Genomic DNA, 19,981 nt, shown 5'->3' on the forward strand with positions numbered 1-19,981 from the left:
GCATATCATACAAATTCAAAACAAGCTTTGCATCTTCCTGCCAGGAAAGCTGTATTACAGTAATGACTCACTGCAGACACTCATCTGTCTTTTCCTGCCACAGGTCAGTGAATGCATCAAAGACATGACGAGAGCTGTGATCTGCATACAGGATTCTGTTTTCTAACATGTTTGGAAGCAGCAGCAGTGGTTTCTTCTAACCTTTGTGTTTTGTTTTGTTTGTGGGCGCTTCGATGCCTCAGAGAGACACTTCTATCGATTTTGGCCCACCAAATCTATCAGGAATGATTGATGCACACGGCTGTGCTTCACAACATGCCTGGAAAAAAGACTCCAAGTGTTTCAACAAGTCATCTACAAAAGGGCTCATGAGGGTTACAGTACAAATGTCGACACCCATTCCTGCGCAAACAGTGAGCCAGTTTTTATTGTGTGGGAGAGGAAGCTGTTTTTCTGCCAGATACATTGGAGAGAAGTCAAATATATGACATTTTGGCTCTTATAGTAGCATGTAATCAACAATTGAAGAAGCTTCAATGTGTGTGATTTGATTCTGGTGTGTAACTTGTGATTTATTGATAAATCAGAAGAACTATTTTGCTTACTCAAAGATAATATAGTCAGATTCTAGTGATATTTTTCATCCGCAACAACAGTCTTTAACCTAAAGAAAGTACAAGCTATAAAGATGGCCACCAGATCTAAACGTTAGCAGGATTTAATTGACAGAATGAATTGGCTAAATTAAATGTTGTCAACTTTCTCCTTAAGATTTGTGTCTGTGCTACCTTTTTAGCTTTTCGTTTTCAACACTGGATATTTTTTTACAAACAAACACTGTGGTGCATCCTCTTAAAGACCTGGAACCACTGTCTACTTTAAAAAACGTGATCTTATTTCAAAGGCAGAAACCAGCATTGTTTTGTCTTCTTCCCCCTTGAACATACCTTGAACAATTAATCGCTTATCAAAAATTGTTGCATAAGAATTTTCTGTTAATCAAATAATCGATTGGCTGATTCATGTTTGAGCTCTAAAGTGCTTCTGTACAATCAGTATTTACTGCTCACCATTTCTGAAGAGGGACCTGCGTGATTGGCCGCCATTCAGGGGGGGAAGGGACTTCTTCTCCTGGCCCACGAAGGTATCCCACCGCACTTTTTCTGGTCCTCCGAGCTCCTTGGCTTTCTTCAGACAGCCCTCCAAGTAGTCGATGGGGTCGTCGGGTCGGTAGTACATCAGACCTGTCAGCAGGCTCTGGAGAAAATAATGAAGGAGGAGGAGGAGGACTTGTTGAGGGATAATGAGATGTTTGTTCAGGCATCATGACACCTTTGTGATCTTGTGTTGCTCTGTGACAGCGACAGCTGCCTTTTATAATGAGGAGAAGTTCTGAAGTGCAGATCATGGTTGCATTGGCTGGTCTCCAACAGGGGAAACAAAACCACCCCTTTTGTCAGAAGCCCATGTAATTGAGCTCAGGTCATCAGGACTCTGTGTTGATTTGTCAGGCTGTTATTGTCGAGAAGCCACAGTGATGAATGTGAGAAAATGAACCGCGCTCCAAAACACAAGTGAATGTTTGTGTGACATTTGCTCCCCCGACCATGAATGTTTTAAAACAATACTTTCCTCTGGGACTTCCTTCCTCATCCCCACCCTCCTCTCTAACAACTCACTCATGAACACACACAGCTTCTCCCCACTGAAAGCCATCCACTGTGCTCATATCTGATAGCTTATAATGAAGATCAGTAACATTACAGTGCAGTTTTGATGATTTGTCACTTCACTCCTCAGTGTAATTTGAACTGGCTGTAAATAAACATGCAGTGATTGCTTGCATTAGCTGCACTGCACATGGGATTGAGTCTAATTAAGTGGATGAGACAATTTACAGTTGAAAATAAATACCTCATTATTATATTTTTCCTCAGAGTGTAATGCTGTCTTTATTGTTCTTGATTGCATTTGACCTCTAATGGTATAATAATCCTGTAGAGACTTCTTTCATATTAAATTGGATAGTTACTTAATAGTATTTTCGTTCTGTATACAATATGGCTAATATTATAATAAATCAGATCATGATACTATTTTCTGCAATAATTGCAATACATGTATTTTTAATGGTATTTTACTATTAATTTGTCATTCAAATGGAATTCAGTCTGCCTCTGAAAATAGATTATTACCGAAATCATTCTTCATCTAGATTCTTAAATCAGTCAAAGAAAAATAAATCTGTTTGGTTCGGTTACAATTTGTGTAATTATCATACATTTCACCATAAAACACAGCGTTCCCCTTCTTCAAACCATTATTTATAATCAATAAGTAAGGACAGTCATCGCCAATCCATCAGCCATAACAACATGTATTGAGGTGTTTGCCATCACTCTCTCATGCAGCGATGAGTCTTTGTGTAAGAATCATACAGCACAATCTTCACATATCATCTCATGTTTCAGAATATCTCACCTCAAATAGTTGAGGTATCTCCCGCCGCGCGAGATACTCCTTGGCATCGTTAGTATTCATTTCCAGTCGGATTTCCTCTGAAATCACAACTTGTCCGGAGCGGTTCTTTGTTTATGTTTTCTTCTCCCGGTGTCTCGGTTCCGTTAGGGTTGATCTCTGTTAACAGCGGACCTCCAGGCAGTTTCCCTTCAGCGCATTTTAGCCTCGTGTGTGGACTTTACAACTGGATTCCTGCAGGCGATGCCACCGCGCCACCTTCCTCGGTGATGCGATGCGTCTCCCCTCCTACAGCTCCTGCCTCAGCGCGCACAGTGTGCCTCCTGACGTTGGCACAGAGGTCGCGCGCTGTGCCAAATAGCGCACGCACCGCCTCAACGTGGCGTTTTTCACACCGGCTACAGTCAGCCCCCAAACTTGTTGGAGAGAAAGATACAGTAATGAACAGAAAGAAAATACACCAATGATTACATATATGGCGGTAATGGTCCAGTCGGAGGTGCCTTTAACCCTCCTGCCGTGTTCGTTTCGCGCCCCTTACTTTGGTTTTCCCGGTCAAATCAGTCTGTTTTAACTGCTCTTTAATTAACACAAAAAACCTGAATCATCACCAAATTGTAAACAATGTCTCAGATTACTGGTTTGCATGAATTACTGCAATGAATATATCCAAAGAATAGACACTTGAAATGTTTTTCAAAATGAACATGTTGATTTGTGGGTGTATCTGATGAATGAACATAATCCATCCCAGGGGCCAGCCATTCAATGAGAGAGGCACAACATTTTAGGGTAAACATTTTTATTTGATTTCTTAATATTTATTGGTATTAACCATGGTATTAACAGAAGAGTCAAATTGTAAGAGATACGGGAGTTAATGGTCCCCAGTAGGTGCTTTTAATTTTGTTTTGGGTATAGAAAACATGTTATTGTTGTTTTCCTCATGTGCTCAGATAGCAAGAAGGACAGAGTTTCACCTTAACCTGTTTGTAACACAAACACAAGGTCCACTTCACAAGCTTTTAATTAAATCTAATTCCTTCCTGGGCATATATTTGTAACCCTTTTGTCTTTTGTCAAGCTATTTACCAAATCCAGAGTAGGTCTTCAAGCTCAATGCACTGGCTCTATTTTAGAAGGTTTTGTCATATAATAAAGCTAATGACACTTAAATCCTGTTATCAGAGATGGGATAAGTCTAGTAGGTAAATATTGTTCAATAACTCTTTTGTCCTTGTGTGAGACCATTGCTTTGTACCTGATATTTTCCAAATGTAATGGCAAAAGCATTCCAACCCAAAATATTTAAGATATAGTACAATTCCTTACGTGTATTTTTTTAATTTGCAACACGAGAAATAAAAAAACAATAAAAAACATGGTTAAATTGTTTGGCTTATTGAAAGCTATTGCACTTGTAGGATTTTAGCTGTTCGGGTTTGCACCCTGGTTGATTGTTCTTATTGTAAGTCTCTTTGGATAAAAGCATCAGCTTAATGTAATGTTATGTAATGTAATGAATTATCTGGACAGAAAATATGTCAGGGATCAAAACATTTGACATCAGGGAAACATGGTCCATTAAATGCATCGCTTCACCACCAAGCGTCATTGATATAAACAGAGATCGTGTCCTCTTGAGTATATATACATATTTGACCAAGACTGGCACGAGCCTCCAGTGCAGCAGCGTGCAAGTGTTTAGCTCCAGGTCGATCACCACTTAACCTGCATACCAATGTTTATGTCTAGTTTAGGTTAAGCATATAAACAAGGGTTCAAAAGTCAAATTCCACTGGATCAAGTCTTCTTTAGGCAACACGAATAGGCCACTGGTTTGCTCCATAGGATTTGATGCTTGGAGGCCACTAATCCTCTGGACAGCTGACTATGTCACCTTGTTGTGTCAGAGAACAACTTTAGATCAGTTGAGCAGCCTCAGTGTGTTGAATCTGAATGACATTGGAAGCATGAGTGAGAATATGTCACTAGTGAGGAGTAATAAATGCTAATTATGGGTTGAATATGGCATAGTGATTAGATTTATGCAACCACAATCTGTTTTGTTGGCGCACTATCCTTGCTTTTTCATTTTCTACTGTGATGTATTTGAAGGAGGGCATTACTATATGATGATATCGATGCAGGCAAAGACTGATGCTGCAGGTGAAAAAGCAGCAGAAGCAAGAGACGTCGGCTGTATTGAAGTGGTTATCAGACCCGTAAAGGCTTTCCACGGTTTCTCAATCTGATTTTGATGCTGCTTTTCAAGAAGACCTTGAACTTGCTGCATTGTAATGTTACATTAAAATTGCATGAAGGATATGTTTTTTTCATAGCTTTATCTTGTACTGCAGGGCTGCCAGACTGAGGCTTCTTCAGCAGAGACGTGACCCGCCTTCTGACATCTGCTGCATGTGATATACAGTACATGTCACTTCTCATTATGAATTCCCTCAGCAATTAGCTGGATAGGCATTTGAATACGAAGCTGTCAACATTACTTGACTTCTAATCTTCTTTTTTCCATCTGCCACATATGACTGAATTATGATTAGCTGAATTAGACATGCAGTCATCTGTGTATAATGCTAACCCCCTTAAGTGTACTTAAAAATGAATTGACACATGAAAAACAACTCCAAGAAACCACAAAACCAAACAAATCCTTACAATACCAAAGTGAAATAACATAAAAGTATTTTTTCCTGAATTCATTTACAACTAGCATGTCATCTGTTTGTGATTTGCACATTCTGTATATGTTTGTATTTCTATGCGGAAAAAGGTTGGAAAAAGCTATAACTTTTTTTGTATTTAGGGCACACATTATTTCAATGAGCACGTCCTGTATAGTAGAACAAAAGAAAACAACAACATTTTCCTGGCACATACTCCATTGTATTTGAAGTTTATCAAAAGCTAAATGGTTAATCACAAAGTGTCTAAACTAAAGTGTCTGACTAGAGATGATGTACCAGCTAACTGTCAACATAACATCTCTTAACAATTAACCATGAAAAAGAGCAGCTATCTTAGACGTTAACTTTATTCTTTCAGTAAAATAATGCATATATTTCTTTCTCCTTCCACATGCTCCATGCCTGCGCTTTTATTTTTGAAAGGAGTTCTACCGGAAGCACTTACTGGGCTGAGTCGCCGGTTTTCACTTCCTTGATGCCCACAGCTAACAGGGCTGCACAATGAAAATACTCACTTTATTCAGCTTATTTGTCACCTATTCATCAGGAAACAGCATCAACATCGAGGTGAGTCTGTATTATTTCACATGCAGCTATTATTATCCCGCAAATTAGTTTGTTTTAGGTTGAATTTCACCTGAAACGCCGTTCCCATGTTAGCTCTCTCTGCTGTCATGCTAGATGTTGTGAGTCTGATTGCTCGTATGAGACGAAACTAATACAATTATTTATTAATTTCCCCTACATTTCTTAGGAAAACGCAGGGCAGTTCTTTAGCAGTGGTCATACAAACAACTGGGCTGTTCTGGTGAGTATTGATTGATTTAAACATTTCATTTGTAGCTAATTGACTTTCTGCATTAATGATGGCAGCAGCGGAAACATGTTTGTGAAATCTGCTTTTCTTATTTGTTTGATGCTCAGGTGTGTACATCCAGATTCTGGTTCAACTACCGTCATGTGGCAAACACTTTATCCGTCTACAGGAGTGTTAAGAGGCTGGGCATTCCTGACAGGTAACTTTAATAACATTTCTGTATTGAAAATGTCTAATTTCATATCATATCTTTGGATACGTAACCGTGATCTTGTGGTTATCTAGAACAGAGACAGATTTAGATGATTAGTCTATTAATCTAAACACTCATCAAAACAACCATCAGATTAATGAGCTATAAAAATGATAATCGATCACAACACTATGGCCAACATTTTGAAAATGTGCAACAATGTAAATACTTAGGTACAGTTCTGGACTCCCATTTGAGCCTCTCTGAAATGACACTGTATATTTATAAGAAATCCTCACAACCATTGTATCTCGCTGTAAGTCAAGACATTTTTTTAATCAGTGTAAAATACTACTATGACAAATGTTTCACTTTCCTCTTCCTGCCTGGCATGGTCAGCTAAACTGTAGAAATACACTTTCTATGATTGTATACATGGCAAGCTAAAAAGTTGGCAAGCACTAAAAGACATTCGATCATACTTTTAAAAAGTAAGAAAGTGACGAGTATCCTGGCAGAAGCCTCATCCTTTATTCTGTCATTTAAAATCTTGAGCTTCTGCCAACTGAAAATGTATTTAAGACATACTTCATCACAAGTGCCATCAGTATTCTTAACTGCATAATGTCTCAGAAGATCCAAGCCACAGATATTAATTCATGATATGAACTGTTGTGAGGCATAATATTTGTTTAACTAACTGCTTGCCTGATTTATTATTTAAACTTCCACCCAAGTAGACATTAAATAAATTATATTATTTAGAGACAGACAGGCATTCAATATATCATCCTTTGTGTGTATGTGAAAAAAGTCTCTTTTTATAAAAAGCATCTGAAAACCAAACCTGATTAAATTGATCAGTACACAAATGTTATTTAACGACACACTGAACCTGTGTTTAGGACAAATGCAGCATTACCTTGTTTTCTAATGTCGTCATGTTTAATGGTCTCTGTTGTTTTCTCGTTCTCCAGCCACATAGTTCTCATGCTGGCTGATGACATGGCTTGTAACCACAGAAACCCCAAGCCTGCCACCGTGTTCAGCCACAAGAACATGGAGCTGAACGTGTACGGTGACGACGTGGAGGTGGACTACAGAGGATATGAGGTCTGTTTGCATTGCAGTCAGAAGGTTATTCACACAAGCAAGCCAGTTCCCCTTTTTACAATCTGTTTCGAAGTCTAATAGCACATGTCTGTCTCTCGAAGGCTAAAAAACCAGATTACTCCACATCTCAAAATTCATACATTTGTTTGAAATATATTCTTACCCCTTTGGCGAGAGTTTTAACCGACATATTCTCTTTTAAACATCAGGCACAGTTAGTACATGTTTGCATATGTTTTCTATTTTATGACATTCATAAAAAGTTTAAAATCTGAAATGTTTGACTTCCAAATCTTGCCGAATGCAAGGTGGATGTATCCATGTAGTGTTTAACCAGCTTTATAGTAACTAAATACTGATATATAATATCACTTGTAGGTAAATATTATACAGGTGCAGTCAGGAACTGGAGGGTGTTAATGTCAACACTGTGAGTCCAGTGTTTGCTCCTTCGTTTGGGCCGGAAATTATTTTATATAATTTGCGTTCTCCAATAGAGTCGCCTCTAGGTGTTGTGTTTGTTGCCACAAGGCAGAGTTCCCTGTAGCGTATCGACTCTTTATCACAGTTTGTTTTTGATTATTTACCCTGCTTCGTGTCCTTTAAATATGAACAAATACCGCGCGACCGATCAATGTTTGCTGTCAAACGGTAATTACAGGCAAGAAAAGCAGATAAAATATCAAGAGGGGGAACAAAGAAGAAAATAATACAAGGTTGATTTTCACAGTTTAATTAAAAGATAGAGCAGTTACCTTATACTGACCCCACTGATGCAGGTGTCCAGTTTTTAAATGTGTGTGTCACTGCTCACTGTTATACAAAGCCTCATTGGATGTGTGTTGAATTAGAAGACGCACATTACATAATATATCACCTCTGACTCATGCATGAATATTGTATCTGTATCCTCCTCAGGTGACCGTGGAGAACTTCCTGCGTGTTTTGACGGGCCGGCTGCCGCCCAGCACGCCTCGCTCCAAACGCCTCCTCTCTGACGACCGGAGCAACATCCTCATATATCTGACAGGTAACTAAAGGACAGATCCACCCTCTCAAACTCCACTGACACTCTCTACTAGGGCTGCACGATATTGGAAAAAACTCACATTGCGATTTTTCCCCCCCTGCGATATGAAAACATACAGGAATTGAAGAAAATACAGTTTTTTGTCCGCAAACCATCCTTTCTTGAACTTTAATGCAATACAATTGGTATTTTTTTAACTATATTTAACCGGATGAAGGATTTTAGTCACGGACGTCTGGATCTTAAGTTATCAGAGCAACAAGCTGAGCTAGCTCGGTTAGCAGCGCCGAACTGCCCTGGAGAAACACATGAAACTACTTTTACCTTTAATCTCCGGGTCCGTTTGCTTTGGAGGTTTGGTTGTGATTGGTGGTTTGCTGTGCATGCAGAGCCAGCATGTCACTCACTCAAGTATCCCTGCGGACATGAGAGCCGCGCGAGTTTTCCTTTTGTAGCAAGCAGCAAAATAATTGTAACATGACGTGTTTGAGTTAATTTGCCTACTTAATATCGCACGTCCTAAAGAAAATAAAATAAAAAAATCGCACGTCCTGCGATGTGAATATCGCGCATGCGTATATCGCGATTATCGTCAAGACACGATATATCATGCAGCCCTACTCTCTATATTTAATTATGATGTAATGCTCAATCAGCTGTTATGGTTAAAGAAGTGTAAATATTCCTTTTACAGTGTCTACAACCCTGCTTTAGCTAAAGAGAAACTACAATGTTTCAGAGAGGGATGTGAGAAAGAACTCCTTATGGTTGTCAGTAAAGTACATGTAGGTAGTTTGTAGCTTATTCAGGGGATTTCCTTAAGAAGCATGCGAGTGGGCCTCTAGTCTAGGGTCCTGAACATACAAATACAATACAGACATACAATAAAATAACAACTTAAATCAAGTTGTTTTTATAAATCACATTTAAAAACGATTTTTGGGCAAGCCAAAGTGCTGTCCATGTAAGAAAAGCACACTACAATAACATAATAACAAAAAGACAGAAAGGACACAAATTTACAGCAGAAATATAAAGACAAAACACAGAGAAATGTCAGGTGTCATGCTCAGCTCTGACTAGAAGGCCAGAGAGAAGTGTCTTCAGTGAAGATTTCAACTTAAGATATATAAAGAATCGTAGCTCATCAGATTCACAGATGTGAGAAATATATAGTAGTAACAGTCTTAGCAGTACAATTAAATATAAAAACAGAGAGAGAGACCCCCAACAGTACATGCCGGCGCAGAGCATTATATTATAGCCAGGTATTGATCAGTATATAATGTAACCAAACTTTCCAGATCTTCATGTAGTTTGTCTTTAATTAATTTATACCTTTAGTAGATGACAGACTCATAGCAGCAACACTCATTAAATATATGGCATATGTTGTCGTTTTTCTAACCCTAATTGTTTCTCGCGGGTTAAGGTTAATATCAGTTAATTCAGTGTTATGATTATATTAAAGATTTGTTTTTCAGGTGAGGTATAGCACCTCCTCTAATTTACATTTCAGTAAAGCTTCAAATAGTTTTTCGACAGAACTGTGTTAGTTCACATCGTGTTTGCTGCTATGAAATACAGTATATTAACATGAGTTCAGGTTGTCTGTGTTCGATCTTTACTGCATCGATGGTTAAAGCTGGGTAGGTCATTCACTTCAGAAACACTTTGTTATATTCCATGGAATGCTCTTAACATCCCGATAGCAATGAATACATGAAATGCTTTGACAATAAATACATTCAAAAATCTCATCTCTGGAAGCCGTGGCGCTGTAAAAAGCACGACCAATCATCTGAGCCGGCCCGGCTAAAGTAACTGGATGGCCTACCTGCCTGTCAGCCTTCCATCCGTGCACAAACTTATCTCGTGCCCTCATTGGTCATGTGCGCGTTCGTGTGTGTTGGAGGAGGGGCTCTGTAAGGAAGTCTGAAGGAAGGGGCAGATTTTTTTTCCGTTGTGTATTTTCAAATTCTAGCGCACTCGAGCTGGTTTCTCCATTCTTACCTACCCTACCTTTAATTAAACCATCCACAAAGCAATTAAGTTGGTCCAGAAGGTAAAATCATTAAGAAGTTGACACTATTAAGTTGTTCGACGGAAAGGTTCTTACAATACGGGAGCTGAAAATTCAATATTCGCAACACTGAGGATTATCTACCCCTTAAAAGGCATGTCACATCATGTGAGTCGTGTTTCTAAACTCTTGAGATTTGTTTTTATAGATATATGTTTGAAAGAGTCTGTTTTTATTTCTTTACATTATTAATCTGTGGCTGCATGCAGGAGAGTTTCAGTTGTTTCTCCCCCACAGCTGCCAGCCGGTTTTATTTTCAGCTTGTTATTTTCTATTCTTTATCTTCTATTTTTAGCAATATGAATCAGAGAGGAATGAATAATATGTGTTTGTCTAACAGGCCATGGTGGAAACGGCTTTCTGAAGTTCCAGGACTCTGAGGAGATCAGCAACGTGGAGCTGGCCGACGCCTTTGAGCAGATGTGGCAGAAGAGAAGGTAAATAAAGCGGAAAATCACATAAAAGTGTGATGGGCCTCGTGCGGAAACATCGAACACTGTGTTCCCTCTGTTGTAAGTCCTCTTCACAATTTCCTTAATTCCCCTGAGGGCCAATTATCTAGGAAGCAAGTCAACACTCATTTAATGACATGTTATATATATATCTCGTCTTTAGGAGCGACTCAGGAAGAGATTGGCTGCTTTATAAGTAGTAATATTTTCTTGAAATGCAGGGCTCTATACAAAATACACATTTTACAGTGTCACAGACTTTGCTCATACACTACCTTGATTATTAATCAGTGTTTAAATGCATTGTGTTTGTCAATGTTTTGGTGCTAGAAGGTGTAGATTTTCAGGAGTAATTTAACTCGAGCTCAAAAATATTGTTTTTAAATACCTCCAGTAGACTTCATTCGGAAACAGTAACGTATTGGTGAAATACGTGCAGCTCCATGTCACTGCAACATTAATATTGTGAAACAGAACTTTTCAAGATGTTTACTTATCATTACGTTCGATCAGTGGCGAACCGTGTCTATCACAACTGGACCTTCTGTAGACACAGAAACCCCTAGATCCTCTGCCTCGAGCCAGTTAACTAGCGGGCCTTCTAGAATACTCTGGAACCGAGGGGAACTCTGGAAGAACACGCCCATTGGCTACAAATCAATATATGATTGGTTGATCAAACTGTCAGTTCAAACGTACGCTCTCATTCAGTGCAACGGCCAGGGCATTCTATCAAGGATGTAGAATACCTTGTTGAAGGATATTCTACCCAGAGACCCAGAACAAGATCTGATTGGTTGCTTTCTTTTCTAACACAAAACCACTGACATGCGTAGTGCATGGTCGGAGAAGGACAAACAAATCAACGTAACACTGTAATATTACAGATCAACAACACAGATACGATTCTCATTTAATATACATTTTATTAAATTGTATTTATATAATTAAATTGATTTTTTGTTTGTTTTATCTGAGTGTTCCAGATGTGAATACCTTGAAGGCCCTGACGGTTCGCCACTGCGTTCGATATATTTAGTTTGCAATTAACTTCCTGATGAATGAGTACATTCCTTAGGTGGAGAAATTCAAATGAGTTTCATCTCACCTGCCATCATCATAAATCATTAAGCATACATGAAGGATAACTGAGTTTTTATTTCCTGTTTTTGTTTTAATCAGGCTCTACTTCTCTCTTCTCTCTTCGCGTCACTAATGCGATGATATTCACAAAAATCCCGACAATAGATAGTTACAATAATCCGCTTATTGTTGTGTTTTTAATCTAGATCCGCTGTCTGTATATTCTCCTCCCTAGAAGCCCAACCTTTTAGACTAATGAAAGCATCACATGAACAGCAAGTGAATAACCATAATACAAATGATTACAAAACCTCTTATGAAGGAAAGGCTGTGTGTGTGTGTGTGTGTGTGTGTGTGTGTGTGTGTGTGTGTGGTGTGTGTGTGGTGTGTGTGTGTGTGTGTGTGTGTGTGTGTGTGTGTGTGTGTGTGTGTGTGTGTGTGGTGTGTGTGTAGCTGTGTGTGTGCTGTGTGGGTGTGTGTGTGTGTGTGTGTGTGTGTGTGTGTGCTGAGTGTGTGGTGTGTGTGTGTGTGTGTGCTGTGTGTGTGTGTGGGTGTGTGTGTGTGTGTGTGTGTGTGTGTGTGTGTGTGTGGTGTGTGTGTGGTGTGTGTGTGTGGTGTGTGTGTTGTGCTGTGTGTGTGTGTGTGTGTGTGTGTGTGTGTGTGTGTGTGTTAAGGGTAGGATAAGTCTCCAGGAAATGCATCTAAGTCAATGTAATGTCCCCTGAAGTGATGTATACATGGTTGGTGTGTTGGTTTTTTCTTGGTTACCATGGCAACTGCATTATGTAAGATGGTTTTGGAGGTTTGTGTAGTGCCAGGTTTTTTTTTTTATTGGAGCAAATGGATGAGAGATATGCCAACTGTGTTATTTCTCATCAGTCCTGTTTGAGAATGTAAATGATCCTGTGTGTGTGTGTGTGTGTGTGTGTGTGTGTGTGTGTGTGTGTGTGTGTGTCTCCAGGTATAACGAGCTGCTCTTCATCATTGACACCTGTCAGGGCGCCTCCATGTACGAGCGGTTTTACTCCCCAAACCTCATGGCTCTGGCCAGCAGTCAGGTCGGAGAGGACTCTCTGTCGGTGAGTTACCTGCCCTCACACGATTAACATTACATTAAAAATCATCCATCAGTTTGTCAGGTTTTCTAATAAGCAGCGTGGTTTCATAACACATTGCAACTCAAGACTAGGACAGAGCAACGTGTTCATACACACTCTCCCCTTAATACAATCTCAAGTGTAAAGAATTGCTTTGCTAAAGGCACAATTAGTCATATCTTTCCAAAAATACTTTATAAACAAAAATGAATCCTTCTGAATAATTTGTTATGACCCGTTAAGTGTGTGTTGAGATGTCTGTATGTGCTGCCCTCTGCTGCACAATCAAACACATCAACCATTACAATGTTGGCTTTCTTACAATTCAACTAACATGATTATCTAACCAAAAAGCGTGGTTTTGGAAAACCTTCGTGAATGTTTTGTATGCAGTTCAGTGTAGAAGAGTAATTTACAGCGTAGATAAGAAAGGCAAAATAAAAATGCACTGATTTCAGGTGAATAACAAACTTCTTATTTTGATCTGTACATAATCAGGAATGTAGCACAACATGGAAGTGAAGCAAATTATGTTTAATTAAATGTGAAAGTGCATTAAAAAAATGTTGTTGACAATGAATGAATGAATTAAGGTTATTTCATTTTGAATATCAAATATTTTACACCCATATCTGCAATACCACAGTGTAGTTGAAGGTGTTGGAAGTCAGTCAATATGGCCGACTGCCAGCACTAGCGAGTTATTTAATTCATACCATACATTAAAATGAAGTGCAGTTGTGAGGAGTACTTATATTTGATCTGCAGTGATCATACAGCGTATTCATTCACAATGCCAAACTTCGCTTATCGGACTTCGAAAGTACATAATTACACACGACGTCAATCCATAACACTTTTTTCGCACATTAAAACAAAGTGGCATGTTTTAGTCCTGATGTATCCTGAGGGTAAAGAGTTATTTGTGGTGGATGAGACATGACTGGGATTTATTTGCTCATCCAAAGGAAATATAATCTTGTTCCCAGTATTGGGCAAAGAAGGATTTCTGAGCCAAAAGTAAAAAACGCATCCAATCACCTAAAGTGTTGTTAGACAATGAATATACAAATGTTTTTTCTTTTTGTCCTCCCACAGCATCAGCCAGATTTGGCCATCGGAGTCCATCTGATGGACCGCTACACCTTCTACCTGCTGGAGTTCCTGGAAGACATCCACCCTGCAAGCAAATCCAACATGAACGACTTGGTGAGTGTGACTTTAACTAATGTCAGAGAGAACAAACGTACCGTAGAGCAGACATTTGGGTTGATTCGCATTTTCTATTCATTCAATATTTTCAAGTGTTTTGTAAACTTACAGTCGAAAACCAAAAGTATTCAATTTGATAAGTGATATTTACTAATCGACTAAGCAATTCACCACTTGTGAACCATGCACACTTATGAAGATATCAGATCAGCATTTTCTCCAGGTGTCGACACACTGATTAAACATTCAGTCTAATTGGTAAACTAAGGCTGCATCTACACGGAGACGAAAAACGAAAAATAACCAAATTCGATATAAAAAAAGTCTTCCGTCCACACGGTATCGGCTCAAGAAACGTGTCTGTCCACACAAGACCGCTCGACCCGCTGGAGACGCTGTAGTACATATGCCGGGCCTGTAAATGGCGCTGTACTTCCGCCACAAAATACACCAAAAGCAGCGAAGAAGACCCCCCGAGCATGGTTGCCATGGTTGCCTGGTTGCCCTTCTGTTTATTCTCCGCGGTGGATTTAGCAACATGTAGTTCATGTAGTTCTCCATGTCCACTTGTTGCTGATGGTTGTGGTAGAGAAGCTGTAGATTTTGCACTAACATCTGTAGCATGGTCAGTAGCAGTACTGACCATAGACTGTTATATATAAATGGACGTAGTGTCCGTGACGTCACCCATAGGATTCTGCAGAGTTGCCGAGAAGCCCTTAAAATAACCAAATTCGATATAAAAAAAGTCTTCCGTCCACACGGTATCGGCTCAAGAAACGTGTCTGTCCACACAAGACCGCTCGACCCGCTGGAGACGCTGTAGTACATATGCCGGGCCTGTAAATGGCGCTGTACTTCCGCCACAAAATACACCAAAAGCAGCGAAGAAGACCCCCCGAGCATGGTTGCCATGGTTGCCTGGTTGCCCTTCTGTTTATTCTCCGCGGTGGATTTAGCAACATGTAGTTCATGTAGTTCTCCATGTCCACTTGTTGCTGATGGTTGTGGTAGAGAAGCTGTAGATTTTGCACTAACATCTGTAGCATGGTCAGTAGCAGTACTGACCATAGACTGTTATATATAAATGGACGTAGTGTCCGTGACGTCACCCATAGGATTCTGCAGAGTTGCCGAGAAGCCCTTAGTAGGCGGAGTCGGCCACTAACGGCTCGACTGTGACGTCAGAGTCTAATCCCGCCTGCTCCAAATAAGGGCAAAGAGGCGGAGCCGAGGCGGGACCTGCTGCCTCCGAACTGGAAGTAAACAGAGCTAGCTCAGGCTAAGAAGCTAAGCTAACATGAAATACATGCATACCAAGTTACTGCTTACAGTGTAGTTCCCCTATATAAACGTTACATTCATAATCAAATGAGACAATCTGCAAGAGAATTAGCTATATTTTGTTATTAATGCTTGTCATTCACACGTTAAGAAAATAAGTACCGATACATAGCAGAACAATTATGGCGATGTTCAGCTTAATAAGCCTTATTAAACATAATTTATTTAGCTAATACTACAGCAAGCGAACCAAGTTTGCGTTTCGCTGCATTCCTTGATCTCCAGTTATAACGACGGACTCCACCGCCCGGACCTAACGGAGCCGCAGTGGGCTAATAATAATAATTCCTTACATTTATTATAGCGCTTTTCCAGATGCTCAAAGCGCTTTTACAAATACACATTACACATATTTTTTATACATGCAATGGTCACTGTGGACAATACCCACAGGAGCAAGTTCAGGTGAAGTGTCTTGCCCAAGGACACAACGGCTTTACAGACGCAGCAGCGGCGGGTTTCACCCCTTGATCTGATGATCATTGCACAGCGCACTGCGCCACACCGTCCATCTTCACGCCTCAAAGTCATCGAGGCGCTTTTACAAGTACACATTGATATCATACATGTACTGTGGACATTACCCACAGGAGCAAATCCGGGTGAAGTGTCTTGCCCAAGGACACAACGGCCTGACGCAGTGCTCCGGGACGCCGGCTGGAGCTAGCCCCCTGCTAATTGGGTCCCCTATTAACATTTGCTCCCGTTTAGCATTATGGGCGTCATAACCATAGACTATAAAAGTCTTACCCAAGGCTGAATCATAAACTAAAATGTATGTATGAAGGGTTACGTCCTTAGCTGGCTAATAAGTAGCAAGCTAAGCTACCAAGCACACAAACACCTGCGAACGGGGTTAACATGTATAATATTATCATTTTAGACTTCTTGGAAGTTCTGTTAGTACATTCAAGCGCACAGCACGACATTTTAATTGTCTGGTATTTGTAACAATATTCCCTAAAAGGCACAATCACCACGAACACGGCTAAAGCTAAAGGGTCAAGTACAGTACTATGACTAACTAACTTTGTAGCCTAGCAGAGTGGACAAGTTGCTGTTAGCTGACAGTGAGGCATGTACGTGTCCATCAAAGTGACCACGCCCTAATTTATGCGAAAACTTTAAGACCTAATATTAATAAAAGGGTCGTGTTGGAAAACAATTCACTCACAGATTCATAATCATGAAGGTGGAATCTAACTATATCGATAATAATATTTATTGCATCCAGGGGTAGAAACATGTTTTTTTCTGCTGTAAAGTTGGGCATTTTAACATGGGGGTCTATGGAAATTGCTCCTTTCTGCAGTCAGTCAATTTAAGTCCTGAGAAAATGGAGTGTTCCTTTTGTTGTTAAGGATGTATTGGTTAACTGAAATAAGTTAATATTTAGAAAATAATTGTGGCAGATTTAACAGAGGATGCAGGATCCACTTTGTGTGACTGTGGCAGGTAAATGCAGTTCATGTGAAAACATTGAGCCAGTTTCCCTCCTCTTCCTCCTCTGCCTGCTGTTTGTGGTCCTAAAGGAGATGAAAGTCACACAGCACTTGAAGCAGAATGTCTGATACTGTGTTTAGGGTTTTTGGCCTTTCACACATGACGGAGGTGATGGGAGAACACGCTGCTTCAGGCCATGGCCGCCCTTTTTATCTTCCACAGTCCTGCAGAGATCCACTGCCTCCTCACCAGGAGTTACAATCAACTCCCCTGAAATCCTCTCCCTGCACTCAGCGCCAGCTAAATCAATGCTCTCTGACTAACGCTTATTATTCTCTCCAATCTTCCTTTTTCTGGAGATGCACTCTTTGTTCTCCAGCTATTTTGTGGATTTAAGGATCGATATTATGGATTTCCCGGAAGAGCCCTCTGTTGTTGTTTTTAATCCAGTCTGCAGAGGCTTGCCCTTTGATGAATCAGAAATTGCCTCCACCTTCTCAACAAAATCCTCCTCCAATTATGTGTTTTCCAATTCTCGTTTGTCTGATAGAGAAAACGCTAACCTCGGTTTAATGATTTTATTTTTTCATTTCATTTAAAATGAAGAGACCAGTCAGACAAAACACTGATGAATCACACACTTGAGAGGATTAACCCACAAGTGGTGACACACCATTACATTACATTGCATTTAGCTGACGCTTTTATCCAAAGCGACTTACAATAAGTGCATTCGACCAAGAAGATACAAACTTGAAGAAAACTTTAATATTTCTGCTTGTGTTTTTTCCCCAGTTCAAAGTGTGTCCCAAGAGTCAGTGTGTGTCCACTCCGGGCCACCGTACTGACCTCTTCCTGAGGGACCCAGGAAGTGTCCTCATCACTGATTTCTTTGGCAGCGTGCGCAAAATCGAGATCACCATGGAAACCATCAACTTGACCGACCCCATCCAACAGGTGGAGCTGAGGTAAGCAGAGTTATTTTCATTTGTGAAGTGTTTGATCTAAACTTAATTTGTTTTTCAATATGGCAATGATTATAATATGTATGGCAAGGGAGATAGAAAAATACATAATGACAATGACTTTATTAGCTGGGTCTTTAAAACGTTAACTTAATTTATTGGACGCCATCTGAAGCAATCGGCCACTCCCAAGGCTCGATCAATACGTCTATACCTAAACCTATTTTGTTTTTATTATAACCCCTCTCTTTGACAAATTCTCAATGTAATTTCTCACCGCCTGATAATGTTCTGTTTATATAGTTGTTCCATTATCGGTGGTATAAGTTTGCTCTGTTTTACAAGTGGTTCAAAGATAATGAAATCATTATTTATTTTGTTTTAATCTTTTTTACAAGTGTATTTACGTTGTGTAAGTCGACCCAAATCAACTAACAAGACTAAACAAATAATATTTTAAAGATAAAACATATTCAGCAATAGAATATATAATAGAAACTAATCCGTATGAACCCTTGTGTTCCCCATACCTCTAAAGGGAAGTGATATTCAAGGTGGATAGTGGACAACCTTTATGTATAAACACGTGAATTGAGGTCTCTTTGCTTTAATTGAAGTGCTGCGGGCAACATTCGTTTTACGTTTGTTTCTCAACCTACTAGACCTTTGATTTCTCTTCGGTCTCTTATTAGCTATATTGACTTCTCTACTAATGACGTGAGTTGCTATGACTACCCTGTAGGTGATTTAAGACCTGCTACGGTTGACCAGGTTGTATGAGGTTAATACAGCTCAATCAGATGGTACTTATAATCAGTTGGTACTTATAATCAGTTCCTGCACTTTCGCAACAAAGTGAGGATCATAATTGGACAGCCTGTGTAGTCTATAAATCAGTAACTCTTCATCAGTGGCACTGAGTGAGCAGCGGTGCTTCTGATTGGTTGAATGTGGCGCCACCCTGTGAGGAATTTGACCGAATCCATCCAAATTGAATTCAGTTCATTCTCTCATTGCATCAAGTCGAGACATGATGTGAGAAATATATTCAGCCACTAGATGTCTGTAGAGAGCTGTCAAACTCCTCTGTGTGAAATATTGGTAACTTTCTCATATTAGTTCCCAGACCCACTAATCCCCTGGAGTTTTTGGAAACGCTCAGCTAATGCACCAAAATACAATCACTCCTCCTTATTTTGGCTCATTAGGCTGAAGGTAAGGAATAGATTATAGTGCTCTACAAACAGATGTGATGGAAATTAAAACTTTATTACACTCACTATTCTATTAATTCCATTAAGATGGGATTTAATTGAACCACTGGGAGGTGTTATAGTGAAAGGACCTCATGTGGTTGGCTGCTAATTAGTAATTAAGAGGTAATTGCCAAACTGATTTTAGTCATCAGCTGTTTTGGCTCTAGGCTAGTTAGTCATTGCACACAACTTCCCCTATTAGTTTATTATTGATTAGAGCCTGACTCTAGGTCTGCTGATCTCATACAACAAAGAAACACAGCAGCGGTGTATCGAGCTGCCTGTTGCCCTCATTCAGTCCTAGAGAGACGTTGCATCTACCATTCTGATGTAAGAACCAGCAATCCCCATTCATTTGATGTTTAACGGAGCTCAGTTTACTGATGCAGCAAAGCACTAGCGGCGTCTTTCTACTTTTAGGGATGATAGAAAACACTATCGTAAAAAGTTTAAAGATGTTAAGGAGGCTTACAGCACTTTCTGTCACAAGTTTTTTGTTAAAGGGGACACTTGTATGCTAATTGTCATGCCTGTACTGTGACATGTTTTGATGCTTTAATGCCATACTGCCTGTGCTGCAGCTCCTCTTTTCACCATCAAAATCAGTCTGCTCTGATTGGTTTGCTGGTTGGCTCTGTTGTGATTGGTCAACCGCTTATGGCGCTTTTCCACTGCGGCACGGTTTAAGCGTGCCTTACCAAACCCGGCCC

General features: G+C 39.9%; 2 protein-coding genes across 2 annotated transcripts in view; one reads left to right on the top strand and one right to left on the bottom strand.

Annotated features, from left to right (window-relative positions):
- Positions 1-2,907, bottom strand: part of ak5 (adenylate kinase 5) — a 71,546-nt gene extending 68,639 nt beyond the window's left edge. Inside the window, 2 exon segments of the mRNA XM_034207727.1 lie at positions 1,071-1,257; positions 2,482-2,907. Coding sequence (XP_034063618.1) covers positions 1,071-1,257; positions 2,482-2,541 — 247 coding nt within the window. The 5' untranslated portion in view covers positions 2,542-2,907.
- A 2,684-nt stretch (positions 2,908-5,591) lies between these two features.
- The window catches only part of pigk (phosphatidylinositol glycan anchor biosynthesis, class K), a 40,513-nt gene continuing 26,123 nt past the window's right edge, over positions 5,592-19,981 (top strand). Inside the window, exons 1-9 of the mRNA XM_034207728.1 lie at positions 5,592-5,750; positions 5,938-5,991; positions 6,108-6,199; positions 7,171-7,306; positions 8,225-8,336; positions 10,760-10,856; positions 12,916-13,033; positions 14,150-14,260; positions 17,846-18,018. Coding sequence (XP_034063619.1) covers positions 5,685-5,750; positions 5,938-5,991; positions 6,108-6,199; positions 7,171-7,306; positions 8,225-8,336; positions 10,760-10,856; positions 12,916-13,033; positions 14,150-14,260; positions 17,846-18,018 — 959 coding nt within the window. The 5' untranslated portion in view covers positions 5,592-5,684. The remainder of the gene's footprint in view (positions 5,751-5,937; positions 5,992-6,107; positions 6,200-7,170; positions 7,307-8,224; positions 8,337-10,759; positions 10,857-12,915; positions 13,034-14,149; positions 14,261-17,845; positions 18,019-19,981) is intronic.

This window comes from Gymnodraco acuticeps, unplaced genomic scaffold (genome assembly GCF_902827175.1).
Source record: "Gymnodraco acuticeps unplaced genomic scaffold, fGymAcu1.1, whole genome shotgun sequence".
In the NCBI taxonomy this organism is placed as follows: Eukaryota; Metazoa; Chordata; class Actinopteri; order Perciformes; family Bathydraconidae; genus Gymnodraco; species Gymnodraco acuticeps.